The sequence below is a fragment of the Somniosus microcephalus genome, chromosome 16, assembly GCF_052327205.1.
Source record: "Somniosus microcephalus isolate GS21.2 chromosome 16, FLI_Smic_1.0, whole genome shotgun sequence".
Lineage (NCBI taxonomy): Eukaryota > Metazoa > Chordata > Chondrichthyes > Squaliformes > Somniosidae > Somniosus > Somniosus microcephalus.
The window spans coordinates 47,699,695-47,726,434 of record NC_141002.1 but is presented as its reverse complement, the minus strand read 5'-3'; the positions used below and the strand labels follow the sequence as shown (position 1 = coordinate 47,726,434).

The window sequence follows — 26,740 nt, the reverse complement described above, 5'->3', positions numbered from 1 at the left end:
TTTGTATTACCCTTTGTGTGAAAAATTTCTTCGCGATTTCCCTCCTACATGGACTTTAACCAACTCCCTATCCATGCGGTTGCACTCCCTTTACTTTAATGTACTTTAATTTTATCAACAAGCCTCCCATGCAGCGATGTTTGAAATTCCACATACACAGCATCCACTGCATTTCCTTTATTAATAAATTCCATTATTTACTCAAAGAATGTTATTAAATTTGTCAGACGTGCTTTACTTTTTATAAATCCATGTTAGCTGTCCTTAATTGACCCATGACTTTCTAGGTGCATATTAATGTTATCCTGTATTATGGCCTCTAGAAGCTTACCATTACCGATGTTATGCTGACCGGTTTGTTCCTTTTTCCCTTTCTGAATATGGAAGCTCTGCCCCAGCTTCCATATCGAAGGATGTTTGAACGATTGTGGTCAGAGCCTTCTTTCTTCTGCTTTCTTCTTCGTAGTCTCGTGTATTACGGGATTTATGAAGCTTGAACAGGTATAAACCATGTATTTTGGCCGATGTTACAACCTGGTGGAATTAGGGCCACCATCACACCTTCCACCACAGACGATTCTCCAAGCCAAGAAGGCAGCAAGTTGTCCTGCTTCAAGGCTTCCGTGAAAGAAGTTTTATGGCTGGGCGTTTAGCTATGCACAATAGTAACTAAACAACAACAACTTACATTTATATAGCACCTTTGAACATAGTAAAACACTCCAAGACACTTCACAAGAGCGTTATCAAACAAAATTTGACACCAAGCCACGTAAGGATATTAGGACAGATGACCAAAAGCTTGGTCAAAGAGGTAGGTTTTAAAGGAGCTTCTTAAAGAAGGAGAGGCAAAGAGGTTTAGGGAGGGAATTCCAGAGTTTAGGGCCCAGGCAGCTGAAGGCTCGGTTGTCAATAGTGGAGCAATTAAAATTGCGGATGTGCAAGCGGCCAGAATTGGAGGAGCACGGAGATCTCGGAGGGTTGTAGGGCTGGAGGAGGTTACAGAGATAGGAAGGAGTGCGGCCATGGAGGGAGCCAGTGTAGGTCAGCGAGCACAGGGGTGATGGGGGAACGGAACTTGGTGCGAGATAGGATACGGGCAGCAGAGTTTTGGATGAGCTCAAGTTTATGTAGGGTGGAAGATGGGAGGCCGTCCAGTAGAGCATTAGACTAGTCAAGTCTCGAGGTAACCAAGGCATGGATGAGATTTTCAGCAGCAGCTGAGCTGAGGCAGGGGTGGAGTCGGGCAATTACGGAGGTGGAAGTAGGCGCTATTGGCAATGGAGTGGAGATGTAGTCGGAAGTTCATCTCGGGGTCAAATACGACACCAAGGTTGCGAACGGTCTGGTTCAGCCTCAGACAGTTGCTAGGGAGAGGGATGGAGTCGGTGGCTAGGGAACAGAGTTTGTGGCGAGGACCAAAGACAATGGTAATGGTAAGCTTCTAGAGGCCATAATACAGGATAAAATTAATAGTCACCTAGAAACATAGAAAAAATAGGAGCAGGAGTAGGTCATTCGGCTCTTCGAGCCTGCTCTGCCGTTCAATATGATCATGGCTGATTCTCTATCTCAATACCATATTCCCGCTCTCGCCCCATACCCCTTGACGCCTTTTACGTCTATGATGTGCCTTCAATAACCACAAAACTAGAAGTTATAAACTTAAACAAGTTGGCTTTTAATCACTAAGATCAGAGCTTACATCTCAACACACCGACTGGCTCACAGGAATGAGTCATACAGATCCTGGGATCTTTAAGTAAGAGAAGTCAGGGGCGGAGCCAAGAGCCAAGACCTGGAACCTTCCAGGTTAGTCAGGAAAGAGGAAGTGAAACTATACACCGTGTGGGGGAGGGTAATATACATGAGTGCAAAACGAATACAGGCAAGACAAACAGGTTTCATTACATTCACCCCTTCTTTAGATTTAGTCCATCGGGGTGATGTTTCTTAAAAGTTGGTATAAGTGAGTCTGTCAGGAGGTTTTGCGGTTCTCAGTGATCGGCGCAAAGCCGGTTGGGGTGCCCCTAGAGGAGTGGATTCTGGTTCCTCCGCTGTCCGGGCCTCCGCAGTGTCTTCCAGGTTATCTGCAGTGTCCTCCAGGTTAAAGTTGGGTATTGATACCTCTGGGCGTCCTGTCTCTTTTTGGTGTAGGTCTTCCTCGGGTAGTCTCCCATCGTTCTCTCTGCTCCCCGAGGGAGCGAGGTCTTTTATGGAAACAGTGTCCTCTCGCCCGTCAGAGTATTCGATATAGGCGTACTGAGGGTTTGCATGGAGGAGCTGTACCTTTTCCACAGGGGGGTCCGTTTTATGGCCTCTCACGTGCTTCCGCAAGTACTGTCCCCGGAGACGTCAGCCACGCGGGTAGAGATATGGCCGAGGTGGATTTCCGGGGGAAAACGAACATCTTTTCGTGAGGGGTAGCGTTAGTGGCAGTACATAACAGAGACCTCATGGAGTGGAGCACGTCTGGGAGGACTTCCTGCCAGCGGGAGGTCGGAAGGCCTTTTGACTTTAAGGCTAACGTGACAGCCTTCCAAACAGTAGCATTCTCCCTTTCCACTTGCCCATTACCCCGGGGGTTGTAGCTAGTGGTTCTGCTAGTGGCTATCCCCTTTGAGAGCAAGAACTGGCGCAGTTCGTCACTCATAAATGACGTCCCCCTATCGCTGTGTATGTAGTTCGGCATGCCAAACATGCAGAATAGATTACAGAGACACTTGATGACCGTGGCACTGGGCAGGGAATGGCGAAGGGGAAGCGGGAATATTCATCGATGATATTGAGGAAGTATACGTTACGGTCGGCAGAGGGAAGGGATCCCTTGAAGTCCAGACTTAGGCGCTCGAATGGCCGTGTGGCTTTGATAAGGTGTGCACGGTCAGGCCTGTAGAAACGAGGCTTGCATTCCGCACAGATGCGGCAGGTTCTGGTCATTGCCCTGACTTCCTCGATGGAGTGGGGCAGATTGCGGGACTTTATAAAATGGTATAGTCGGGTGACCCCTGGGTGACAGAGGTCGTTGTGGAGACCCTGTAATTTGTCCGTATGAATGCTGGCACACATTCCCCGCGATAGGGCGTCTGGGGGTTCATTAAGGGCTCCCGGCCTGTACATAATATTATAGTCGAACGTGGATAGTTCGATCCTCCACCTGAGTATTTTGTCATTCTTGATTTTCCCCCTTTGTTATTAAACATGAAAGCCACCGACCGCTGGTCGGCGAGCAGGGTGAAACGTTTGCCGGCTAGGTAGTGTCTCCAGTGCCGCACTGCCTCCACTATAGCCTGTGCCTCCTTCTCGACAGAAGAGTGCCTGATTTCAGGTCCCTGAAGGGTTCGGGAGAAGAAGGCCACAGGTCTCCCAGCCTGATTGAGGGTCGCAGCTAAGGCAAAGTCTGACGCATCGCTTTCGACTTGAAAGGGAATGCTTTCGTCCACTGCACACAGTGCAGCCCTTTCAATGTCCTGTTTGATACTGGTGAAAGCCTCCCGAGCTTCAGCTGATAGTGGGAAGGACGTCGATTTAATGAGGGGTTGGGCCTTATCAGAGTAATTGGGCACCCGTTGGGCATAATACGAAAAAAATCCCAGGCACCTTTTTAAAGCTTTGGGATTGTGTGGCAGGGGCAGTTCCTTTAGGGGGCGTAATCGGTCAGGGTCCGGTCCAATTACCCCATCTTCCACCACACAGCCGAGGATACAGAGACGGGTTGTGTTGAAGACACATTTGTCTTCGTTGTAGGTTAGATTCAGCTTTAGGGCAGTTTTTAAAAATCTCGCAAGATTTAGATCGTGGTCTTGCTGGTTGTGCCCGCAGATAGTGACATTGTCCAGATAGGGGTAGGTAGCTTGTAGTTTATTCTCGTCAACCATGCGGTCCATCTCGCGTTGGAAGACCGAGACCCCATTTGTTACCCCGAAGGGCACTCTGAGAAAATGGTAGAGGCGTCCGTTCGCCTCAAAGGCGTTGTATGGGCGGTCCTCCGTTCTAATGGGGAGCTGGTGATACGCGAATTTGAGGTCGATAGTCGAGAAGACTCGGTATTGCGCAATCTGGTTGACCATTTCTGATATGCGGGGTAAAGGGTAGGCGTCCAGCTGGGTATAAATATTAACAGTCTGGCTGTAGTCAATTACCATCCGTTTCTTTTCGCTATTTTTAACTATGACTACTTGGGCACGCCACGGACTGGTACTGCATTCAATAATGCCTTCCCGCAGGAGTCTGTCCACTTCCACCTTGATAAAGTGTCTGTCTTCCAGACTGTACCGTCTACTTTTGGTCGCTATGGGCCTACAATTCGGAGCGAGATTAGCGAATAAAGAGGGCGGGCTGATTTTTACGGTTGACAGGCCACAGACTGTGAGTGGCGGCTGGGACCCGCCATATGCTAGCGTGACACTTTCATGGTGGCACTGGAAGTCCAGGCCCAAGATTACATTAACACAGAGTTCTGGCATCACGAGGAGTTTAAAATCCTTGTAGTCCGTGCCTTTTACAGTCAGTGTTACCACACAGTAGCCCAAAATGTCCGAAGTGTGGGGCTTAGCAGCCATAGCAATTCTGCACCGTGTAGGGGTTACCGTTAATGAGTGCCGCCGTACCAGGCTAGGGTGGATAAAACTCTCGGTACTCCCACAGTCAATTAAATATTTCGTTAAATTCCCGTTTACCTGTATGTCCATCATAGATTTTGTCAACGGGTGTGGCCTGGATTGATCCACCATGATCGAAGCCACTGTTGGGCCCTGGGCGGCCGTTGAGTCGGGAAAAGATGGCGGATCCCAAGATGGCGGCCTGCACGGCACGCACGAGGCAGTGACGGAGTTGGAAATCGGATTCCCCCTGCAGACTTTGCTAAAATGCCCCTTTTTCTTACATTTGAAGCATGTAGCGTCCTTCGCTGGGCATCATTGTCTGGGGTGCTTGGCCTGGCCGCAGAAGTAGCATTTCGGGCCTCGAGACATTGCCGCTGTAGTAGGACTCCTGGCTGAACTTGTGTGTGGGGACTCCGGCGGTGTAGAGCTGGTCTGAGACCTGGATGGGGAAGATGGCTGATTCCAAGATGGCGGCCCGCTCGGCGCGCATGAGGCGGTGAGGGCCGCATGGCCGGAAGAATAAGAGTCAGAGTTTTTCTGGGCCACGCCCAGCGATCACGCAGTGGCCACTGCCTTTTTTAAGTCCAGGACCTCCTTCTCCAGCAGTCTCTGCCGGATATAATTCGATTTGAGGCCCGTGATGAAGGAATCGCGGACCAATTCGTCAGAGTACGCATTGGCCGTCACGGCCTTGCAGTTACAGTCCCGGACCAAGTCCTTTAGGCCCTGTAAGAAATCGTCCATTGATTCCTCAGGTCGCTGCCTGCGTGTAGCCAGCAGATGTCTGGCGTACACTTCGTTTACCGGCCTCTGGTATTGGGCCTTCAGGATAGTGATGGCCTCCGTGTAAGAGGTGGCGTCCCGGATGAACGAATAAATCCGATGACTTCCGCGAGTAGTCAGTAGACTCAGTTTATCTACCTCGCTAGCGGATGAGGCCCCCGCGAAGAGTTCGAAGCATTTGAGCCAGTGTCCAAATTGATTTGATGCTTCAGCAGAATGTGGATCCAAGTCCAGACGCTCTGCTTTTAGGAGGCGATCCATCCTAGTATTCTTTAGTGATTATAATTGATGTGCCTTCAATAACCACAAAACTAGAAGTTATAAACTTAAACAAGTTGGCTTTTAATCACTAAGATCAGAGCTTACATCTCAACACACCGACTGGCTCACAGGAATGAGTCATACAGATCCTGGGATATTTAAGTAAGAGAAGTCAGGGGCGGAGCCAAGAGCCAAGACCTGGAACCTTCCAGGTTAGTCAGGAAAGAGGAAGTGAAACTATACACCGTGTGGGGGAGGGTAGTATACATGAGTGCAAAACGAATACAGGCAAGCCAAACAGATTTCATTACAGTCTAGAAATCTATCACCTTCTTAAATATATTCAGTGACTTGGCCTCCACAGCATTCTGTGGTAGAAAATTCCACAGGTTTACCACCCTCTGAGTGAAAGTCACAGGTTAATTAAGGACAGGGTGAAACTCTGCTATATGCTCATCCTCCCTTTTGCAAAAGTGCATGTGGGAAATCAAGGCTACAAACCATATGGTGACTAAGGCCGGAATTTTGTGAGGCATCAACGAGCGTGATCGGTGGCGGGTCGGGTGGGAAAGGTTTTTTTTCACAGCGGGTGAGTTGACAGCTTCAAATGTACAGTCAAAGCTCTCAACTTACAGAGATATCTTCCCTCAGCCATAAACTCTTCCTCACTGCATTTCCACAACAGATTCGCCATGCTGCAAGTCTTTACACAAGTCTCCATCCAGTCTGACCTCATTACCTCTCTCACCATTGACAGATCACTTCTGTGATCTCTACTTCACCTGCCATTTATTCCATCAGCATGGGAGGACTTTATACTCTCTCATCTTGGTCCTCAGAATCCCATCACAATCAGCCCCAACACCAGCAGCACCAGGCACACCTGCAGCACCAACGTTCTTCGCAATCAACTGATGCTGCACAGGACAGAAGGCATCAGCACCCAACTACATTGCTGCCCGGGAGGCCAGATTTACTTCACTTGACGCTGTACACCCTGGCTGGCACATGATGCGCCAGATTGGCACCATCCCACACCAACACCATAAAGCACCCCTACAATGTCCAAGCCATTCCTTTCACACTCATCAGCATTGCAGGGATACCGTTATGTCTCACCATTCACTGCAACTCACTAAGCCACTTCCAAAGCTACACACACCTGTCCAAGAACGCAAAGTGTTGAAAATAAAGGTTTCAATGTTTGACACCACATTAACAGAAACTTTACATGAACATTGCATAAAACACCCAAATGCCTACCCTTGTGTGTTGTTAGTTGGTATGATTTCACTGGGATGAGGGTGAGTGTGAGGGGTGGCTAGTGAGATGGGGATGTGATAATATAGATAGAGAGGGATGGGTGGAGGTGCAAGGTAAGTTGGTGTGAGTAAGATGTGCAGGAGTAGGGTAGGGAAGGTAGAGTGATGGGGATGTGATGAGAGGCACGGCAGGATGAGGTTGAGTGTGGCTTTGTACTAACATTTTGTGATCTACTGAGATCATTGAAACGTTTGCGGCACTGCACCCAGTTCCTCCTGACCACATCCCTGCTTGTGTCCTCCTCTGCAATGTGCAACCAGGCTGTGTTGGTCTCCTGGGGAGATCACTTCTGTCCATGGGAAGGGAAGGGGTCCTCCCTGTGTGCTGTAACTCCCTCCATAAGCATATGGAGGGAGTCATGGGAGAGCCTGGGTGCAACCCTGTGCCTTTGTGCAGTGATTGTCAGTGTTTGCAGCACCTCAATGCTGTAGAACACTGACAGCACAAATGTCAGAATAAATTTAGCCATGTTCCCATTAAGGAAACCGGCTGATGATGCATCATCAAATGACGTCACCAGACCCGCTTCTTCTAATTGGCTGGGGAACGCGCTGGGCGGGCTTAACAAGCCCAATCAAGGGAAATGTATTTCACAGAGCGGGATGGACCCAACAGCGGGGTCGGGACCCGCCACCGCCATCACCCGCCACGAACCCGCCAAGGTCAGCAAAATCCCAGCCTAAGTCACCGTCTCACTCCACTGCTCGGCTTATTGTGTTTTAGAACTTGCATTATGGAGACCAAACACAACCAAAAAACAGCGGCCATCAGTCTATAAACATGTAAAGGCAGACAGCTATTGCCATTCGTGCTTCTGAGTATGTGCGCTGAAAGGGCTCACCTACCTGTTATCACAACATATCTAGTCTCTCAAACTACGTACAGTTTTGGTCTCCTTATTTAAGGAAGCATATACTTGCATTGGAGGCAGTTCACAGACGATTCACATGGTTGATTCCTGGGATGAAGGGGTTGACTTATGAAGAAAGGTTGAGCAGGTTGGGCCTATACTCATTGGAATTTAGAAGAATGAGAGGTGATCTTATTGAAACATATAAGATACTGAGGGGGCTCGACAAGGTAGATGCAGAGAGGATGTTTCCCCTCGTGGGGAAATCTAGAACTCGGGGGCATAGTTTCAGAATAAAGGGCCGTCCTTTTAGAACTGAGATGAGGAGGAATTTCTTCTCTGAGGGTTGTAAATCTGTGGAATTCTCTGCACCAGAGAGCTATGGAGAGTGGGTCATTAAATACATTTAAAGTAGACAGATTTTTACAAGATAAGGGAGTGAAGGGTTATGGGAAGCAGGCAGGGAAGTGGCTTTGAGCCCAAGATCAGCCATGATCTTATTGAATGGCGGAGCACGCTGGAGGGGCCAAGTGGCCTATTCCTGCTCCTATTTTTTATGTTCTTATGTTCTAAAACCAAACTTCCCTGTCAGAAAATAGGCCAAAATTAAAATCACTACTTTAGTAATTTAACGTCCATATTTGTCAGGATAAAAACAGAAAATGCTGGAGATACTCAGCAGGTCAGGCAGCATCTGTGAAGAGAGAAACAGAGTTAATGTTTCCGGTAGATGACCTTTCATCAGAACCTTTCGTCTGGACAACCTAGGTTAAAGGAATCTGAGTTCCTTTTTTTGAACTCAATTTATTTTTACTTCCAGTGGAGATATATATATATATATATTTTAATCTGTTTTTTTGTTTGCTTTCTCCCTTGTGTTTTGCTCTGAGCAGCTTGAGGTATTGCAACATGCATTCAGTGTGGTGCTGCAGTAACTTTTTCATGTAAAAAAACCTGATCTGTGTCGTTCTTTTAGAAATCCATGCCATTACTGCACAGTATCATTCCAGCAATTGCCTTTGTTTAAAGAGCCTTCATTAGTCCAATTATAGCATTCATCTCCTTTGATAATATATGCATTGATTGAAGTGGAAACCAGATCCCAAAATGCAGACTGTACATTGGAGCTGTGGAGAATGCCCTTCATATTGTCAAGGAATAAAACACTCACAAATTTCTATTATTTTTTATATCCATTCGTGATTCATTTTTTAAAAAAAACTTTGAATCTATTTCCTTTTCTCTATATTTTTTGCCCTATTTCTCCTGAAGGGGCTTAAACTGCTGTTTCATACTGTCATCAGCCTTCCCATGCCTTTCTCAAGTTATCAGTCTTTCGCTCCAGTCAGTAGTCTTCATATATGACCCCTCGCATTGGGGGTGAAACTCAACTTCGGCAGTAGAATAAAACAGGCATTAGCAAATCGGCAGCCTATTTTACACCCTGCCCAATTTGCAAATTGGACCGCCGATTCACTATTGCCCAGAGATTGTGATGTCATCGTCCTGCGCATCGCCCCAGTAGCGCCCCAGACCCGAACTTCGGTTCCGCCCCCTGAAGCATCGCCGGGCTACAACACCGACAGCTGCAGGAGGCGTTCGGGAGGCCGGGAGCTTCAGAAGCACTGTTTAAAGGGGGTGATGGTTGCGGGGGGGAATGTTTTTTGTGAAGCCTAACGTTCATTTTTCATTATTTTCTTTGGCTGCGATCGATCAGCCCTATACTCTGCTAGAGTGCTTGGGGCTGATTGTGGCGGTTCGTGGATGCCGTCTGCGAAGAGGTACCTCTTTTCATTGCAGAGCCTGCAGCGATGGCCCTTCTCTTTAAGGGAGGGAAGGAGCCTCCGTTCCTGACAGCGTTGCCCTCGACATTGGGCAGCTCTGCACCGCTACCACCCCTCCTGCCGGCTTTAGCGCTCCAAGGGAAGTCGTAGCGCTTGATTTAGTGTTCCACTTCCTTCCTGGAGCTCTAAACCGGAAGTTCGCATCCAAGTCCCTCGCATAGCACCCGGCGACACTTCTACGCTACCGTAAAAGTATCACCCTAAACGGGGCGCTATGCAATTTCTGGCCCATGCTGTTCTACACCTTGATGAATGGCGCTGCTGGCTCTGGCTGTAGATTGTAGCGGATTCTGCGGCTTCACTTCAGGGACAGGCGGTGTGGGAATTCCTGGTTTAACCATAAATCTGGAATTCCTTCCTGAGCACAAAGACTGCTTCCAGACAGCAAAATGGCAGTGCCAGCTATGAGCTACAGCTGGAGAAGGCAGTGACAAGGTCTTCAGGAATGGAGCGTACATCTGTGAACTGGAGACGTTGGAGAGGGTAGAGCGCCTCTATTAACTGGGGGTGTGTGAAGAGTGCCATTATGCACTGAAGGGGAATCCATACCTCTGAGAACTGGGGATTCGAGGGAGAAGATTGCCTTGTGAATGGGAGGCACATGACTGTTCAAGTAGCTTCATGGGATGTGATGGTCTGGTTCGTATGAACCCCAAACATCATTTATTTTCCCTATAATTATTAAATTGAAAATCTACCCATTATTAAGTTAAAATTATTAAAATGAACTGTAAGGAACCATTTTTAATGTAAAACCTGAACATTTTCCAAGGAGAATGCCCTTGGTTTCCACCCCCTTCCCCCACCCCCACACCCCATCCCAATTCATGAGGCAGTGCACCCAGGGGGCAGCAGGTACAATCAGTTCTATATAATTCTAAATTAATTTTCAGCGTACGGTCCTGCCTCAGCTGAGATGACCTATTTCAATACAGTCTGGGAATGGAGGCCAAGACCATGTGGTCTGTATGGCTTGGTGTTAACTGAGCAGTGCCTCTATCCATGAGGAATCGGACGCACAGTTGAGAGACTTAAAACAAACAAATATTGAACAACGCACAGGCTGGAGTATGTCCCAAGACAGTAATGCTGGATTGCAGGACTGGTTGAAATGCCATTGTAACCTTGAAAGCCCACTTGAGCTGTTTGCTAATATCAGCTGAAATTGAGATGAGCTACTGTACTCTTCTAGAGAATATATTGAAGGAATTTGTGGATGATTGTTTTTGTTCTTACTGTTTGCAACAAACATTTTTCTTCTGGTGTCAGCCAGTGGCTCAGTGGGTAGCACTCTCACCTCTGAGTTGGAAGGTTGTGGGTTCAGAGTTCCACTCCAGAGATTTGAGCACAAAAATCTAAGCTGATACTTCAGTCCAGTATTGACGGAGTGCTGCGCTGTCGGAGGTGCCGTCTTTCAGATGATATGTTAAACCGAGGCCCCGTCTGCTCTTTCTCAGGTGGACATAAAAGATCCCGTGGCACTATTTCAAAGAAGAGCTGGGGAGTTATCCCCGTGTCCTGGCCAATATTTATCCCTCGATCAACATAACAAAAACAGATTATCTGGTCATTATTACATTGCTGTTTGTGGGAGCTTGCGGAGCGCAAATTGGCTGCCGCATTTCCCTCATTACAACAGTGACTACACTTCAAAATTACTTCATTGGCTGTAAAGCGATTTGGGATGTCCGGTGGTTGTGAAAGGCACTATAGAAATGCAAGTCTTTTTTCTATTGTTGCCAGGGTACTTCCTATCAAACAGGAGTGCTTGGTAGGCTTCTGTGACCAAATTATGTGACTTAGACATATGGGGGTCGATTTTCTGCCAGCCGTCGGGCGGCTTTCCAGGCGGCCGGGGGCCGAAAATCGCCGAAAAAGCGGGTTGCGACCACCCCCACCCCCCACCTGATTCCCCACCCCGTCCGACTTTCGGACCGCCGTTTCTCCGCGACCCGCTTCAGTCCCGGCCGCCACTGGCGGGCCTGGTCGTCGGAGCACTAATGACCAATTATTACCTTGTTGAAGTAGATTTTCCGGGGCGTTGCGAATTTGGGGCTTTCCCCACCTGAAACACGCCTGCGGGGAACCCCGCTGATGAGACCTGGCGTGCAAACAGTTGGCTTGCTTGCTGTCAGCTGCAGGTCAATTGGAGAAGCTGCGATTTAAAGGGACAGCACTTGTATGTTGAAGGACCTTGTTGTTGCAGGTTTGGGGCTACTTCTTCAAGGCTTACGCACACCTGTGGAAGGTTAGAGCCTCCTGGGAAGCCCCTCTTGCCACCCTCACTCAGCGCTTCCTCAGCGGAGGCATCTACGAGAAGCATGGGATGCCTTTTTTTCCTTCCCTTCATGCCATTAGAGGATCTCCAGCAGCAGAGGCGGCAGCCGCAGAACCAGGAACAGCAGGATCAGCAACAGGAGCACCAGGCTGCTGCTCACTCACCTGAAGCTGCACAGGCCAGAAGGGGCCAGCGCTTGGAAGTGGCTTGAGAGCACCTTGCTGCGCTTTAGGGGGCCATGGGGAGCCGTTTCTGCACTGGCAGTCCTACTCAGAAGGACTTCCATGAAGATCTGGTTTCTCTGTTCAACAGATGGCCAACGCTCCTCAAGAGATGTCATTCTCTTATGAGCACTCACCATGTTTTCCGTACCCTGGCGAGTTATCTCCTCCATGGAGGTTGCCAGCCTTTCCATGGTGATGCGTTCATGCGCCAATGACTCCACAAAGGCTCTGCTCATGGTCGCTATGGACTCCTCCATTCACTCCACACTCGCAGCGACCCTGGAGACAAAACCTGCCAGAGACTCCTAAATCTGTGCATGGAGATCCATCACCTCTTCTCTTGCAGATGGACCCAGAGGCAGAGGGTCGACATGCAGCGCAGCTAAGCTGATCTGGCAGAGTCCTGCGCCCTCCGACGAGGACTCTCCACTGCTGTCCCTGTCTCCAGAATCTGCTGAGGCTCACTTGTGAGCTGTGAAACACCAGGTGACAACACTACTCTATGTCCCGAAGGTCCCCCCGAAGTGTGAGTGTCTGCGCTGGTGCTGGGTGCGCTTACTTCTGCTGACGCTGCGCCCTCAGAGGTTGGAGCTTCTTCTGAGGAGTCTGGCTGCACAGCCTCTTCCTCCTCCACAGTGAGGATGGGGGCTCTGGATGGTACTGTGGGGGAGTAAAGGAAGGAGTTAGAGATGTAATGCCAAGGTTCTTCTGGTGACTCCCAGCGAGTTGGCATTTGCTGACACCTGCATCCATGCAGCATTGGTCTCAATGGGAGGCCTGTTCCTCCCTGACCTAGGGAAGAGGACCTCCCTGTGGGCCCTAACCCCATCCAATAATGCCTGCAATGAACCCTCGTCGAATTTGGAGGCAGCTCGGGGTCTGGCACTGGCCACAGCTGCTGCAGGCTCCTCTGCCATCCTGTAAGGTTCGCTTGGAAGCCTTCAGAGGATGCAGTGCTTGCTATGGACCTCGAAAGCACCACGAATGATGACATCATACTGTGGGGATTTCTGACTCGAATTGGACAATTAGCAAGGCTTCCCACATGCTGGGAATTAATTGGCCACTTGAGGGAAAATTGCGTGGAGCTGGCTGACACTTTTTTGTGTGTGTCAGAAACCCCACATTCAGGGAAACCCGACCATTCCCCAGACAAGCCGAAAATTGGGGCCCTGATATTGTACCATGTAATTTGAACAGCTGTGATATTGGGATTTATTTCACTGCATGTAATCTCATTCCTTTAAAATAACTTTGTTTCTTCCAGAGAGATCTCTTTAACCTGTTGCTGATCCATGCTGCTTTAAAATCAGACAGCAGATCTCACCAGAAACTAGCCAGGTACAGTATGTGGTCAAGTTTTTGCTCAACTATATGTTGTCTTTTTAAAGGGGGGGGGGGGGGGGGGGTGACATAATCACACCATTACCAAGGTGGACTGATACAATTGGACGTCACCTTTGGTATCTGGATTTTCACCCAGCCCAGCTAGTTGGGATGAATATTTATTCACTTTAAGCACGTTTACAACAGCAAATAGCAGTTTGGCTGTATGTTTCATTCTGATGTTCATTGATCCAGTTTGTGTCCCAGGGCAGCATAAATAGACCAGTTGTTCTGTGATATAACATTCAAAAAGGCATTCACTGTGCCTGTACAGAGAGACAGAAGAAACATTGTTAATTTGAAGCACCTGATCTCATTAAATGGATACTGAGCTAGAATTTGAGATGTGTAATTCAGGCTAACATTGGATGGCTATTAAATAGAAGCATAGAATCTTGCAGCATAGAGGGAGATCAATCAGCCTATTGTGCCTGTACCGGCTCTTTGAAAGAGCTACCCAATTAGTCCCACTCCCCTGCAAATTTTTCCTTTTCTAGTATATATCCAGCTCCCTTTTGAAAGTTAATATTGAAGCTGCTTCCACCACCCTTTCTCCTGACTGAAAATAGCTTGGGCAAGCTTTACCTGGTAATTGCTGTACGACAGTACTGTAAGAACAATGGTGGTCAGTAAATCCATAAACCACACAGAGTTTTGGTCCATAACTCCACATCAGAGAATAGGCTTGGAGATTCTATGTGTAAGCATTATTAGATGCCTGAAGTTTAGCTCATTTGAACAACCTTGAACTAATCAATTCAAATGATCTTAAGTTGCCCAATTCAGTTACAGCTGGAACACTGCACACTACTGAGTAAATTAACACAATCACTCGCTTGCCAGAGTCATCAAAAATGAAATCAGATGTCGATACAGCAGGAATTTATTAACACTTCTATAATAACATGATTAATACACCATCAAATTGGAGATTGGAGAATGTGGGCTCGGGGTGAGATAGAGACTGGGGAATGGGGGCTCGGGGAGAGATGGGGGCTCGGGGGAGACTGGGGAATGGGGGCTCGGGGGAGTACATGAGTAAATATTATTAACTGATCGAGTTCAGCATTTGCAAACTCCAGCATGGTTTAGGTATACCACAATAACTCATTGTCAGCTGGGCTCTATTTAATACAACAGGGATCGGCTCATCATACAAGATTACATAAATTGGCAAAGTTATTCATTTGCACAGGTGACATGTTAACAGTTTTGAATAACACGGCTATCCAAAAACGTTCAAAATCTATTTCGGTGTGGTGCTGATAAGCTACTTGGTTTGACAATATTATTCCTGGATTTCATATCACCATGTACATCTGAGTCAGCCATAGCGGAGTTGGGTGGATTTGCCACCCCCCGGTCACTTGTATTCGCCCCTGGAGAAACTTGTGGAGTTGATTTCAGTCCGTAGCAAAGTATTCCTTCTTTCTTTCCCTCCACCGCCTGCTTCTCTTCCCGGTACATCTAACTTAGCAAGTTCATGCAAATAGCCCTTATTAATTTCTGTCCCTCCATTCTCAGATACTTGAACTGTTACAGACAAATGATACATTTAAATATCTGACTAGATTTCTTAAATGTTCTTTCTGAACTATCGTTCTTAGTACTCATGCAATGTAGAGGACTGGCATTATAAGCTATTCTGAACCTTTACTAATCTCTTCAGGGTTTCCTTCTACTTTCTTCTGACCTGGGTGTCAAAAAAATTATTTTGTTCACTAAAATTCACAAAGTAAGATCCCTTTTTCTAGCTGTTTTGAAGTTTCATCGATTAAGATGACTTGTTTTATTACAAGGATTCACCTTTCAGGTGACAATCACCTTAACCAGACATATGAAATGAGCAAATGTTAATTATAGGACAGAAAACAGGCTTGCTTGTTAGCTAGTTATTCCATTTACCTTCCCAGCCTTAAAATGAAATCAGACACCAGATAAAAGTAACATTCCTTTGAATCTCTCCCAGTCTTGCTCATCTTGCCCAGACAGTGTAATTTATATGTTAGCCATGAAACTCTACAGGACTGACATTCTGGCATGAATTTTTTTTAAATTCGTTCATGGGATGTGTGCTTTGCTGGCAAGGCCAGCATTTATTGCCCATCCCTAATTGCCCTTGAGAAGGTGGTGGTGAGCCGCCTTCTTGAACTGCTGCAGTCCGTGTGGTGAAGGTTCCCTCACAGTGCTGTTAGGGAGGGAGTTCCAGGATTTTGACCCAGGGACGATGGAGAAACGGCTTCCAAGTCAGGATGATGTGTGACTTGGAGGTGGTGGTGTTCCCATGCGTCTGCTGCCCTTGTCCTTCTAGGTGGTAGAGGTTTGGGAGGTGCTGCCAAAGAATCCTTGGTGAGTTGCTGCAGTGCATCTTGTAAATGGTACACAATGCAGCCACGGTACGCCGGTGGTGGAGGGAGTGAATGTGTAAGGTGGTGGATGGGGTGCTAATCAAGCGGGCTGCTTTGTCCTGGATGGTGTTGAGTTTCTTGAGTGTTTTTGGAACTGCACTCATCCAGGCAAGTGGAGAATATTCCATCACACTCCTGACTTAGAAACATAGAAAAATAGGAACAGGAGTAGGCCATTCGGCCATTCGAGCCTGCTCCGCCATTCAATATGATGATGGCTGATCCTCTATCTCAATACCATATTCCTGCTCTCTCCCCATATCTCTTGATACCTTTTGCATCTTGAAATCTATCTATCGCCTTCTTAAATATATTCAGTGACTTGGCCTCCACAGCCTTCTGTGGTAGAGAATTCCACAGGTTCACCACCCTCTGAGTGAAGAAATTTCTCCTCATCTCAGTCCTAAATTTCCTACCCCGTATCCTGAGACTGTGACCCCTCAATCTAGACTTGTGCCTTGTAGATGGTTGAAAGGCTTTGGGGAGTCAGGAGATGAGACAATCACTGCCGAATACACAGCCTCTGATCTGCTCTTGTTGCCACCGTATTTATGTGGCTGGTCCAGTTAAGTTTCTGGTCAATGGTGATCCCCAGGATATTGATGGTGGGGGATTTGGCGATGGTAATGCCGTTGAATGTCAAGGGGTGGTGATTAGACGCTCGCTTTTTGGAGATAGTCATTGCCTGGCACTTGTGTGGATCGAATGTTACCTGCCACTTATCAGCCCAAGCCTGAATGTCATCCAGGCCTTGCATGCAGCCATGGACTGCTTCATTATCTGAGGAGTTGTGAATGGCACTGAACACTGTGCAGTCATCATTGAACATACCCATTTCTGACCTTATGATGGAGGGAAGGTCATTGATGAAGCAGCTGAAGATGGTTGGGCTTAGGACACTGCCCTGAGGAACTCCTGCAGCGATGTCCTGGGACTGTGATGATGGACCATCAACCATCTTTCTTTGTGCTAGGTATGACTCCAGCCAGTGGAGAGTTTCCCCCCGATTCCCATTGACTTCAATTTTACTAGGGCTCTTTGATGCCACACTCGGTCAAGCGCTGCCTTGATGTCAAGGGCAGTCACTCTCACCTCACCTCTGGAATTCAGCTCTTTTGTCCATGCTTGGACCAAGGCTTTAATGAGGTCTGGAGCCGAGTGGTCCTGGCAGAACCCAAACTGAGCATCAGTGAGCAGGTTATTGGTGATTAAGTGCTGCTTACAACACCTTTCATCACTTTGCTGATGATTGAGAGTAGACTGATGGGGCGGTAATTGATTGGATTGGATTTGTCCTGCATTTTGTGGACAGGATATACCTGGGCAGTTTTCCACATTGTCGGATAGCTGCCAGTGTTATAGCTGTATGGGAACAGTTTGGCTAGAGGCGTGGCTAGGTCTGGAGCACATGTCTTCAGAACGACAGCCGGGATGTTGTCGGGGCCCACAGCCTTTGCTGTATCCAGTGCGCTCAGCCGTTTCTTGATATCACGTGGAGTGAATCGAATTGGCTGAAGACTGGCTTCTGTGGTGGTGGGGACCTCAGGAGGAGGCCGATATGGATCATCCACTCGGCACTTCTGGCTGAAGATGGTTGCAAACACCAGCTTTGTCTTTGCATGTGCTGGGCTCCACCATCATTGAGGATGGGGATATTCATGGAGCCTCCTCTTCCCGTTAGTTGTTTAATGGTCCACCACCATTCACAACTGGATGTGGCAGAACTGCAGAGCTTTGATCTGATCCGTTGCTTGTGAGATCGCTTAGCTCTATCTATAGCATGCTGCTTCCATTTTTTTAACATGCATGTAGTCCTGTGTTGCAGCTTCCCCAGGTTGGCACCTCATTTTTAGGTATGCCTGGTGCTGCTCCTGGCATTCCTCATTGAACCAGGGCTGGTCCCCTGGCTTGATGGTAAAGGTAGAGTAAGGGATCTACCGGGCCATGAGGTTGCAGATTGCCAGAATGTGTCCATTGCTCACCTGCATTTCTGACCCTGCCAGAAAAGATGAGGCCAGGGGCAGATCAGCTTGTTTAATTATAACCACCAAGCACCTGCACATCTTAAGGGTACATCTCTGACACCCGCCAGAAAGGGAGCAGGAAATGCGACACAAGCCAGCTGTCCACCAGCACTATGGCCTGGAATTAGGGCAAAGCTAGGCTCAGATTGGTCCTTTTAAGGAGGGGATGAATAATTTCCAGCCCCAAGTCCCAGCCCTGGACCCCACGAAGGGTTTCTTTTCTGCAGGTTGGCTGGCTGCTACACCTTATCTCTCAGTGTACTGGCCTGCCAGTGAATTCCCAACCCAGGAGTCTCCTCCCGACCATACCCCCTCCGATGCAGGTGACCTGGTTTGGGGTTGGCAGAAGTTCTGCGCCAAACATGGCTCACCGGAAACTTGAAGCAGAGGCTGGAACCCAGCATATCTGGATCCCAGCCTATTTCCCAGGGCTTCCACCTCATTCTTGACTGACGTAAGTCCTAGTTGCATGGACAAAATCGGCTCGGAGAGGGCATGAGGGGAGATAGGAGAGAGTTCAGGGCTAGGGCAGCAGGTAACCTTAGAGGAAGTTTGGCCCGGTGGGCTATGGGAAGGGAGGGAAGTGGCAGAGGCAGCAGATCCGATGGTCTCAATCTTAGTCACAAAGAAGTCCATGAGCTCCTCGCATTTGTTGTTGGAGGTGAGGGTGGAGGAGACAGGGGAGAGGGGTTTAAAAAGACGGTTTGCAGTAGAGAAAAGAAACTGGGGTTATCCTTGCATTCCATGATGATCTTGGAATAGTGAACAGTTTTGGCAGATGAGAGCAGGGCCCAATAGTGCTTTATGCGGTCTAGCCAGATCTGGCGGTGAATGGCTAAACCAGTTGTCCGCCACATCCGTTCAAGACTGCGTCCCTTGGACTTAAATGAGCGCAGATGAGGGCCGTACCAGTGGGAATGGCCAGTGAGAGAGAGAGTAATGTTTTAAATGGGGACGAGGGCATCAAAGGTGGAGGTGAGGGTGTGGTTGAGCACAGCTGCAGAAATGTCGTGGTGAATGGAGGGCCAAAGGCTAGACAGTTGGGATTTTGAAAATGCAGTTGTAAGTGAATTGGAGAGGGTTTTCTCCAGGGGCGGACAGAAGGAAGTAGGGTTGGGAGGGGGAAGGGGGATGTGGGTGGAGAGCGATACAAGGAAGTGATCAGAGATGGCCTTATCTGTGATTGACACGATGGGAATGGCAATGTCAAGGGGGTGGCCGTGAATATGGGTTGGGGAGTTTACATGGAGGGACAGATTAAGGGAGGATAGGATGGCAGTGTACTTAGAGGAGACAGAGCATGATGAATTGAGATGATGGTTGAAATCATAAAATGAGAAGTCGCTCAGTGAAGAGGCTGAGGGAGGAAAGCAGTGAAGATAACTTTATGGTACTTGAGTGGGCGGTAGAGAACGAGGATTTTAAATGAGAGGTGGAACAAGGTGCTCAAAGGAGGAGAAAGTGCCAGAGGAATAGGGGGACAGACCAAGGTATGATTTGGTGATCAGAGCCACACCGCCACCGTGACAGCCTGGGAAGGGCAAATGATGGAAGGTATAGCCAGGCGGGGGGCTTCATTTAGGGGGAAGGTGTCATCACCCCTCAGCCAGGTTTCCGTCAAGGCCATGATGCCAATACAATCATCCACAATAAGCGCATGGATGGCAACGGCCTTGTTCACAAGTGAATGGACATTCTGGAGGGAGATGCGGATAGGGGCGGTGATAGGTAATCCGCTGGCAGAGTCCACAGGGTCAGTACTAGGAAAGGTGAGTTGGATGGAGAGGAGATTGACAAGATTAGCCCCCAGTGGGCACGCTGGGTGGGAAGGTCGGTGAGAGAGTAGGATGGGGCAGTTGGGGTTGCTGCTCGTAAGGAGGCAGTGACGAGTGCCTCGATGGGCACTTTGGAGGATGCCAAGAGAGGCACAGAGGGAAGCTGTAGGCGTATCTAAGAGGAAATTAAGCCTGGGACGGTGGCAGGAGAGTAGAAAGTTCGAGGAGTACAGAACAACAACTTGTATTTATATAGTGCCTTTAATGTAGTAAAACGTTCCAAGGCACTTCACAGGAGCGAAATAAAACAAAATTTGACACTGAGCCACATAAGGGCATATTAAGGCAGATGACAAAAGCTTGGTCAAAGAGGTAGGTTTTAAGGAGCGTCTTAAAGGAGGAGAGAGAGGCGGAGAGGCTAAAGAAGGGAAGTCCGGAGCTTAGGGCCTTGACAGCTGAAGGCATGGCCACCAGTAGTGGAGCGATTAAAATCGGGGATGCTCAAGACCAGAATTCGAGGAGCGCAGATACTTCGGAGGGTTGTGGTGCTGGAGGAGGTTATAGAGATAGGGAGGGGCGAGGCCATGGAGGGATTTGAAAACAAAGATGAGAATTTTAAAATTGAGGCGTTGCTTAACCGGGAGGGTTGGGGTAGGGTCTTGGGAAGGGAGAGTACCCAAGAGGGAAGAAATGAAAAGAAGCACGACAACAGGAGAGAGGGGTCTAGGAGGAGTAAAGAGAAAATAAGTTTTAAAAAAAGGGGAGTAAAAAGTGGAAATAGAAGTGATGGGCTCGGGTCCAGGGCAGCAGCCAAAATATGCACACGATTGGACACAGGGAAAACTCAAGTTACATAGGCCTGGTTACAGAGCAATTATTAGGATATACATATATCCTGGTAGTAACAGGGAATAGATAGGAGACAGTATGAGGGAGTCCAGAGTTGAAGTCAGAGGTCCTGAGGTAGGTAGGGTGGAGTCGGCATGGAGCATCGACAAACTGTTGTCCAAGTTCGGAGACAGCTGTGAAAGTGGGTGAAGTCCAGAAGCTATTTGAAGGGTAGAGTATCAGATAACGCACTGATGGACATAGTTCCATGGAAACAAAAATCCAGGAGATGTACAGAATCGGTTGCAGGGCAGAAAGATGATGGTGAAGTTGGAGGTCAGCATAAGATCCAGAAGCGGTGGAGAAATGTACTTTCTGCCCAGGAGAGTGAAATGCTGACGAAGGGTCATCGACCTGAAACATTAACTCTGTTTCTCTCCACAGATGCTGCCTGACCTGGAGTGTTTCCAGCATTTTCTGTTTTTATTTCAGATTTCCAGCTTCCACAGTATTTTGCTTTTGTATTAGAGTGAAATGCTAGCCTGGAACAGAATGTAGCTGAAGTTGAAAAACCAGTGGAACCAGTCACAGGCTCAGCAGGGAGCAGTGTTGGGGGAAGGGCTGTAAGCTGATCAAAGTTACTTTAAAATTTAAGCAACAGTCTTAGGCAGTCTGTCGGAACCGAGGAGGACTTGCTTCCACATTAACAATGAGTTCGCAGGTGACTGATGAGTCCAATGCGGGACCTACAGTCTCTGTCACAGGTGAGGCAGACGGTGGTTGAAGGGGCAGGTGGGTGGGGTGCTTAGGTTGACGTGCGCTCCTTCCGCTGTTTGCGCTTAGCTTCCGCTTGCTCCAGGCGAAGAGACTCGAGGTGTTCAGCGGCATCCCGGATGCTTCTGAGTGGTCTTGGGCCAGGGATTCTCAGGTATCGGTGGGGATGTTGCACTTTTTCAAGGAGGCTTTGAGGGTGTCCTTGAAACATTTCCTCTGCCCACCTGGGGCTCTCCTGTCGTGTCGGAGCTCCAAGTAGAGCACTTGTTTTGGGAGGCTCTTATCAGGCATGTGGACGATATGACTCGTCCATCGTAGTTGATCGAGCGTGGTCAAAGCTTCAATGCTGGCGATGTTGGCCTGAGCGAGAACACTGACGTTGGTGCATCTATCCTGCCAGTTGATTTGCAGGATCTTGCGGAGGCAGCGTTGATGGTACCTCTCCAGTGCTTTGAGGTGCCTGCTGTACGTGGTCCATGTCTCTGAATCATACAGGAGGGCGGGAATAACTACTGCTCTGTAGACCATGAGCTTGGTGCCGGGTTTGAGAGCCTGGCCTTCAAACACTCTTCCTCAGGTGACCGAAGGCTGCACTGGCACACTGAAGGCGGTGTTGGACTTCGTCATTGACATCTGCCCTTGTTGACAGTAGGCTCCTGAGGTATGGAAAGTGGTCCACGTTGTCCAAGGCCTTGTCGTGGATTTTGATAATTGGGGGGCATTACTGTGTGGCGGGGGCAGTTGGTAGAGGACCTTTGTCTTACGGATGTTTAGTGTAAAGCCCATGCTCTCGTACACTTCGGTGAAGGTGTTGAGGATGGTTTGGAGTCCCGACCTCCAAGTGTGCGCAGACGCAGCAGCAGAACCAATCACAGGCTTAGCAGGGAGCAGCAGCATTGGGGGAAGGGCTGTAAACTGATTGGAGTGGAAGCTGAAAAAGCAGTAGAGCCAGTCACAGGCTCAGCAGGGAGCAGCAGTATTGGGGGAAAGGCTTTAATCTGATCAAAGTTACTTTAAAATTTAAGCAACAGAGCAGCAGATTAGAGACACAACAGATAAGTCTTACGGTGCAGACCAGTGTAGTCCAGTGCAGAAGAGTAGTCTTGATGTCCAGATATTTGGAAGCCAGATTTGAGAAAAGATCCAGGAGCTCAATGAGAAAAGCAGATAGCAGGCATGGTTGGGAGGTGAGCAGTAGCCCAGCAAGCCCCTCAGTTTAATCAAACCGTTACCAGCGGTTGAAAAAGGAGGCCCACCATCACCGCCTTCTCAGGACAACTAGGGATGGGCAAAAACTGCTGGTCTTGCCAGCGACACCCATATACTGAGAATTAATAAAAGGCAGTATGTGATCAACAACAGCATTTGTTCAGTCTACTTTTCTCTCTTTAATTAGTTGTTTTTTCTCAACTTTGTATATTCCTGGCGCAAAGCTACTATATTTAAGTAATAAATCTGATCTCAAGTCCTAGTAGGGGATCTTTTCACAGGAACTTTAAGTTCTTGACATAGTTTATCAGGCCAGCTAAGTGTCACACATTAGGAATACTGATCACATCGCGTTTAGCTGAGTTTTTAATACGTATCACTCTTCTCCATGATGAATATAAATTTTTAACATTTTCTTGATGTTAACAGCTCTGCATTTTTCCATAATTTCAATCAACTCCAAGTCTTGAATGCTGTTCCCATAATGGGTGAAGCCCTTCCACTGTATCTGAATACTGGAAGTGGGGATTTTTTCATTCAAAGACTCTTTTCCTTGTTACCTCTAATAATTTTAGAATTTTTGGAAAATTTCCAAACTGAACAAAATATAAAACAGCAGACAGTCATCATATGTGAATTATAGAAAGTCATTGCATAACCCTTAGCACCTTTGTACTTCATCTAGATCGCCAATTATGCACCTTGAACAGTATGCTTCTATTACAAAAATCATTGTTATTCCAGGGTCTGCTGATTACATAGATAAACCGACCATCTGAGCAATGGTTATGTGATGTAGCAGCTGCAAGACAACAGCGGCATCAAATATCAGAATTACAGAAAATGTGCCCAGCCTGAAAGCGATGTAATTTTCAGAAAATGCAGGAGATGAAGCACCTGGGTCCTGAAATTATACTGGGGGAAAGTAACATTGAATAATTAACACATTTGAAATTCCTCTTACTATTTTAGCAGAGGTGCATAGCAGATGAATATACTAAGTATTTGTACCTTATTATTCCACAGTGTAATTTCAGAGACTTTGCATATTATAAACAAATGGAACTTGTATCCCTACTGATTTCCTCTGAGCTTCATGATTGCTTCCTGTGTGATTTGCTAACTTTTCAATTGTTCTTTTACCAACAGATGCTTACTAGTGGAGCGAGACACTTTTCGGCCAAACTCCCCAATGACTGAAAGGCTTATTCGCAAAGCCACAGCACTGCATAATGTGGACTAAATCAAAACTAAAGACACATGCAATTACAAATGGGATGGATTACTTTAACTCGGCTTAATAGAGATCTGCTAATAATTATTCTGGTTATGATTAGGGGAGGGGGAAGAGAAGATGGGAGAGAGGGATGGGGCGAGGGGAGGGACAGGAATGGGACAAAGGGGCGGGGAAGGAGAGTGGGAGGCAATGGGGAGGGTGGATACAGGAAGGGGTGTGAGTGGGGACAGAAAGGGTGATGGAGAGAGCAGTGAAAATAAGAAAGACATGCAAGGTGCTTAATCCTACTTTTGAGCACCTCTGACTGTCTCCCTCCAGTGGTGTCAGTTCCCATATGTGAACCATTCATCTCCCACTCCATCCATTATCCACGCTCTGTTTAATATTCCTCAACCTATGCACCTGACAGGCAAATAATCACCTTGCTGCTGTAACTTCCCTTTTCCTTTCTCACAGCACTACTTTTCCTCCATCTTCCTCAGTGTTATTCAATAGCTGGAGGTTATCTGACATTTTTCCTGCATTAACCTCACTCTACACTTTGAGTTAATCGAGTTAAAGTTTCAGATCGATGACCATTCAGAGTACAAAAGCAAAATACTGCAGATGCTGAAAATCTGAAATAAAAACAGAGAATGCTGGAAATACTCAGCAGGTCAGGCAGTATCTGTGGAGAGAGAAAGAGTTTACAGCCACGATTTTCTTCTCCGTGTCAGGATGGATGCGGGTCAGGTGGTTTCCGGGTTCCGGTCCTGCCCCCAGCTGCCTCTGCTCTGGAATCGTGATTTTCCCTTGATTGGCCTTGTTAAGCCCGCCCTGCGGGTTTACCGGCCAATTAACAGGAAGCCGGTCTGATGACATAATTTCCTTAAAGGGACCATGCACAATTTTTTTTTGACAGTTGATTTTTCAGTGTTTAACAGCATTGAGATGCTGAAAATACTGTCGAGCACTGCACAAACATGAATTCGTGCACCCTGGCTCTCCAGTGACTCCATATGCTTATGGAGGGAGTCACAGTACACAGGGAGGTTCTCTTCCCTTCCAAGGGCGGAAGAGACCTCGCCAGGGCACCAACTTACCTTGCACCTCCACCCAACCCTCTCTACTTTATCACTTTCCCATCTCACTAGGTCTGATTGTTTCATTGACTCTGATGTTGCTGGAATAGATGGCAGCTGTAGGTGAGATGACAGAAGCGATCTGTCACTGGTGAGAGAGGTTCTCCTAATGAGGTGGCACTGGACATACAGTTGCATCTAAAAACTTGTCAGCTAAAGAAATCTAAGTATTAAAAATGCAGTAACCAACATTTCCTTTGCACTGAAACTCACCATGTGTAACATTGAATCCTTCACTTCTGCAGCTGTCATCTTTTCACAAACATCAGACCAGAATTACAACACGCCACATTTACCTGGCATGTTGTCCGGATGTCGCGAAACCCGCCCCAGAAGCTGGAAAATCGCAAAACACCCTGAAAACTGCTGACAAGTAGCTGTTAATAGGCAGTTAATTGCCTTTAATCCTTTTCCCGCCGCTGGGTGTCAGGTCCATTTGCAAATCGGGTATCCGACACTTGGGAAAGTTGTTTGGAGGCGGGTTGACGGTGGGGTCGGGACCCGCCGTCAATCAAAATGACTTTAACCTCTGACCCGCCTCCAAACCCGCCTTCTGAGTGCCGGCAAAATCGCGGCCAACGTTTCCAGTCGATGACCATTCAGAGTATGTACCTAAGTCGCAGCAGTACTGGCCATTTCTGTGGAATGGAGGGGAAGCTGCTCAGCAGCAACATAGTCCTATTCCAAAATATGAAATTCCAGTCTACCATTTGCATCCCTCCTCTATCCAGATCTAATCATGGATGCACCATTCCCATTCAATCACCCTCTCCAGTTCCTCGCATGAATTTCATTGTATTTTTCATTCAGTTTTGGTGTCCAGTTCCAATCAAGAATTGAGTTATACTGTGCCCTTTCATTCTCTGTGTCCAGTTCCAATCGTAATTTCTGTTCTGTTTGTGTTCACTTTTGCTGTCCAGTTCAAATTTAAGTTTTAACTTACAGTAATTTGTTTTGGGGCCCTAATGCAATTACCTGAAGAAAATTGGGACTCTTTTTGCCTCTGTGTCCAAATGATCATCTATGGGATCACTGACTGAAACTGTATAAGGGCCTTGCAATATTTTATGTGCCTTACTTTAAATTTCTTCTGATTCATATTGTTCACATAGCATTGTAATCTTAATCACGTTGATTCTACAATCACTAATACCAATATGTGTCTTTTTATATGCTCTCTCTGGGGTTATAGCTTAATATTCAGTTTGCTTTTGCATTAAAATTAATGAATGGAGAAAAATATACTTAAATTTATCATCTGTACGTTTTCTTTTTGTACAAGTAACAATTGAACAATATAACCTTCAAAAGTAATATAACTCTCTTTGTTGAGCCTTTCTCATTAAAACTATTTTTAAAGTCTTTCTCGTCAATGCACTGTGATTTGTTTAAAAAGTCGATGTGTCTCGGCATGTTGACTTATCTATGCACCACATTGATGGGGTCACTGTGGCTAAAGCATCTGCCTGGTCAATGGGGGATCCTGGGTTCAAATCCAACTGATGCTTGCATTCCTCGCCATGCATTGTTACAAAGCATTAATTCAAAATACTCCCAGGTGCTACGTCGTGGAGCGGTGGGTATGGTTTCCTCATATGGTGACTTAATTCACAAGGGGGGGTAAGTTACCCTGCAAAGGCTAGATGCTCCCCCCTTGGGCAGGCGGGATCAGAAGGTCATTCTCCATCTCAGGCTGCATTTTTCGTTCTCTGCGCAGCTGGTGTGAGCAACAAACTAAGACCTGAAAGTAGTCCCCTTAAAAATGGTGACTGGTACAGGAAAATACCTCTATGCCAGGTATGCCAACAGAC

At 47.4% G+C, this 26,740-nt stretch overlaps 1 protein-coding gene across 6 annotated transcripts in view; it reads left to right on the top strand.

Moving 5' to 3' along the window:
* ttc38 (tetratricopeptide repeat domain 38) overlaps positions 1–26,291 on the top strand; it is a 95,520-nt gene extending 69,229 nt beyond the window's left edge. For 5 of the 6 annotated variants that reach the window (XM_086008935.1, XM_086008940.1, XM_086008934.1 and 2 more), the window contains 2 exons: positions 13,435–13,508; positions 23,721–26,291. In XM_086008935.1, coding sequence (XP_085865061.1) covers positions 13,435–13,508; positions 23,721–23,814 — 168 coding nt within the window. In that variant the 3' untranslated portion in view covers positions 23,815–26,291. The remainder of the gene's footprint in view (positions 1–13,434; positions 13,509–23,720) is intronic. The other variant, XM_086008938.1, reaches the window with a different exon arrangement.
* The last annotated feature ends 449 nt before the right edge of the window (positions 26,292–26,740 follow it).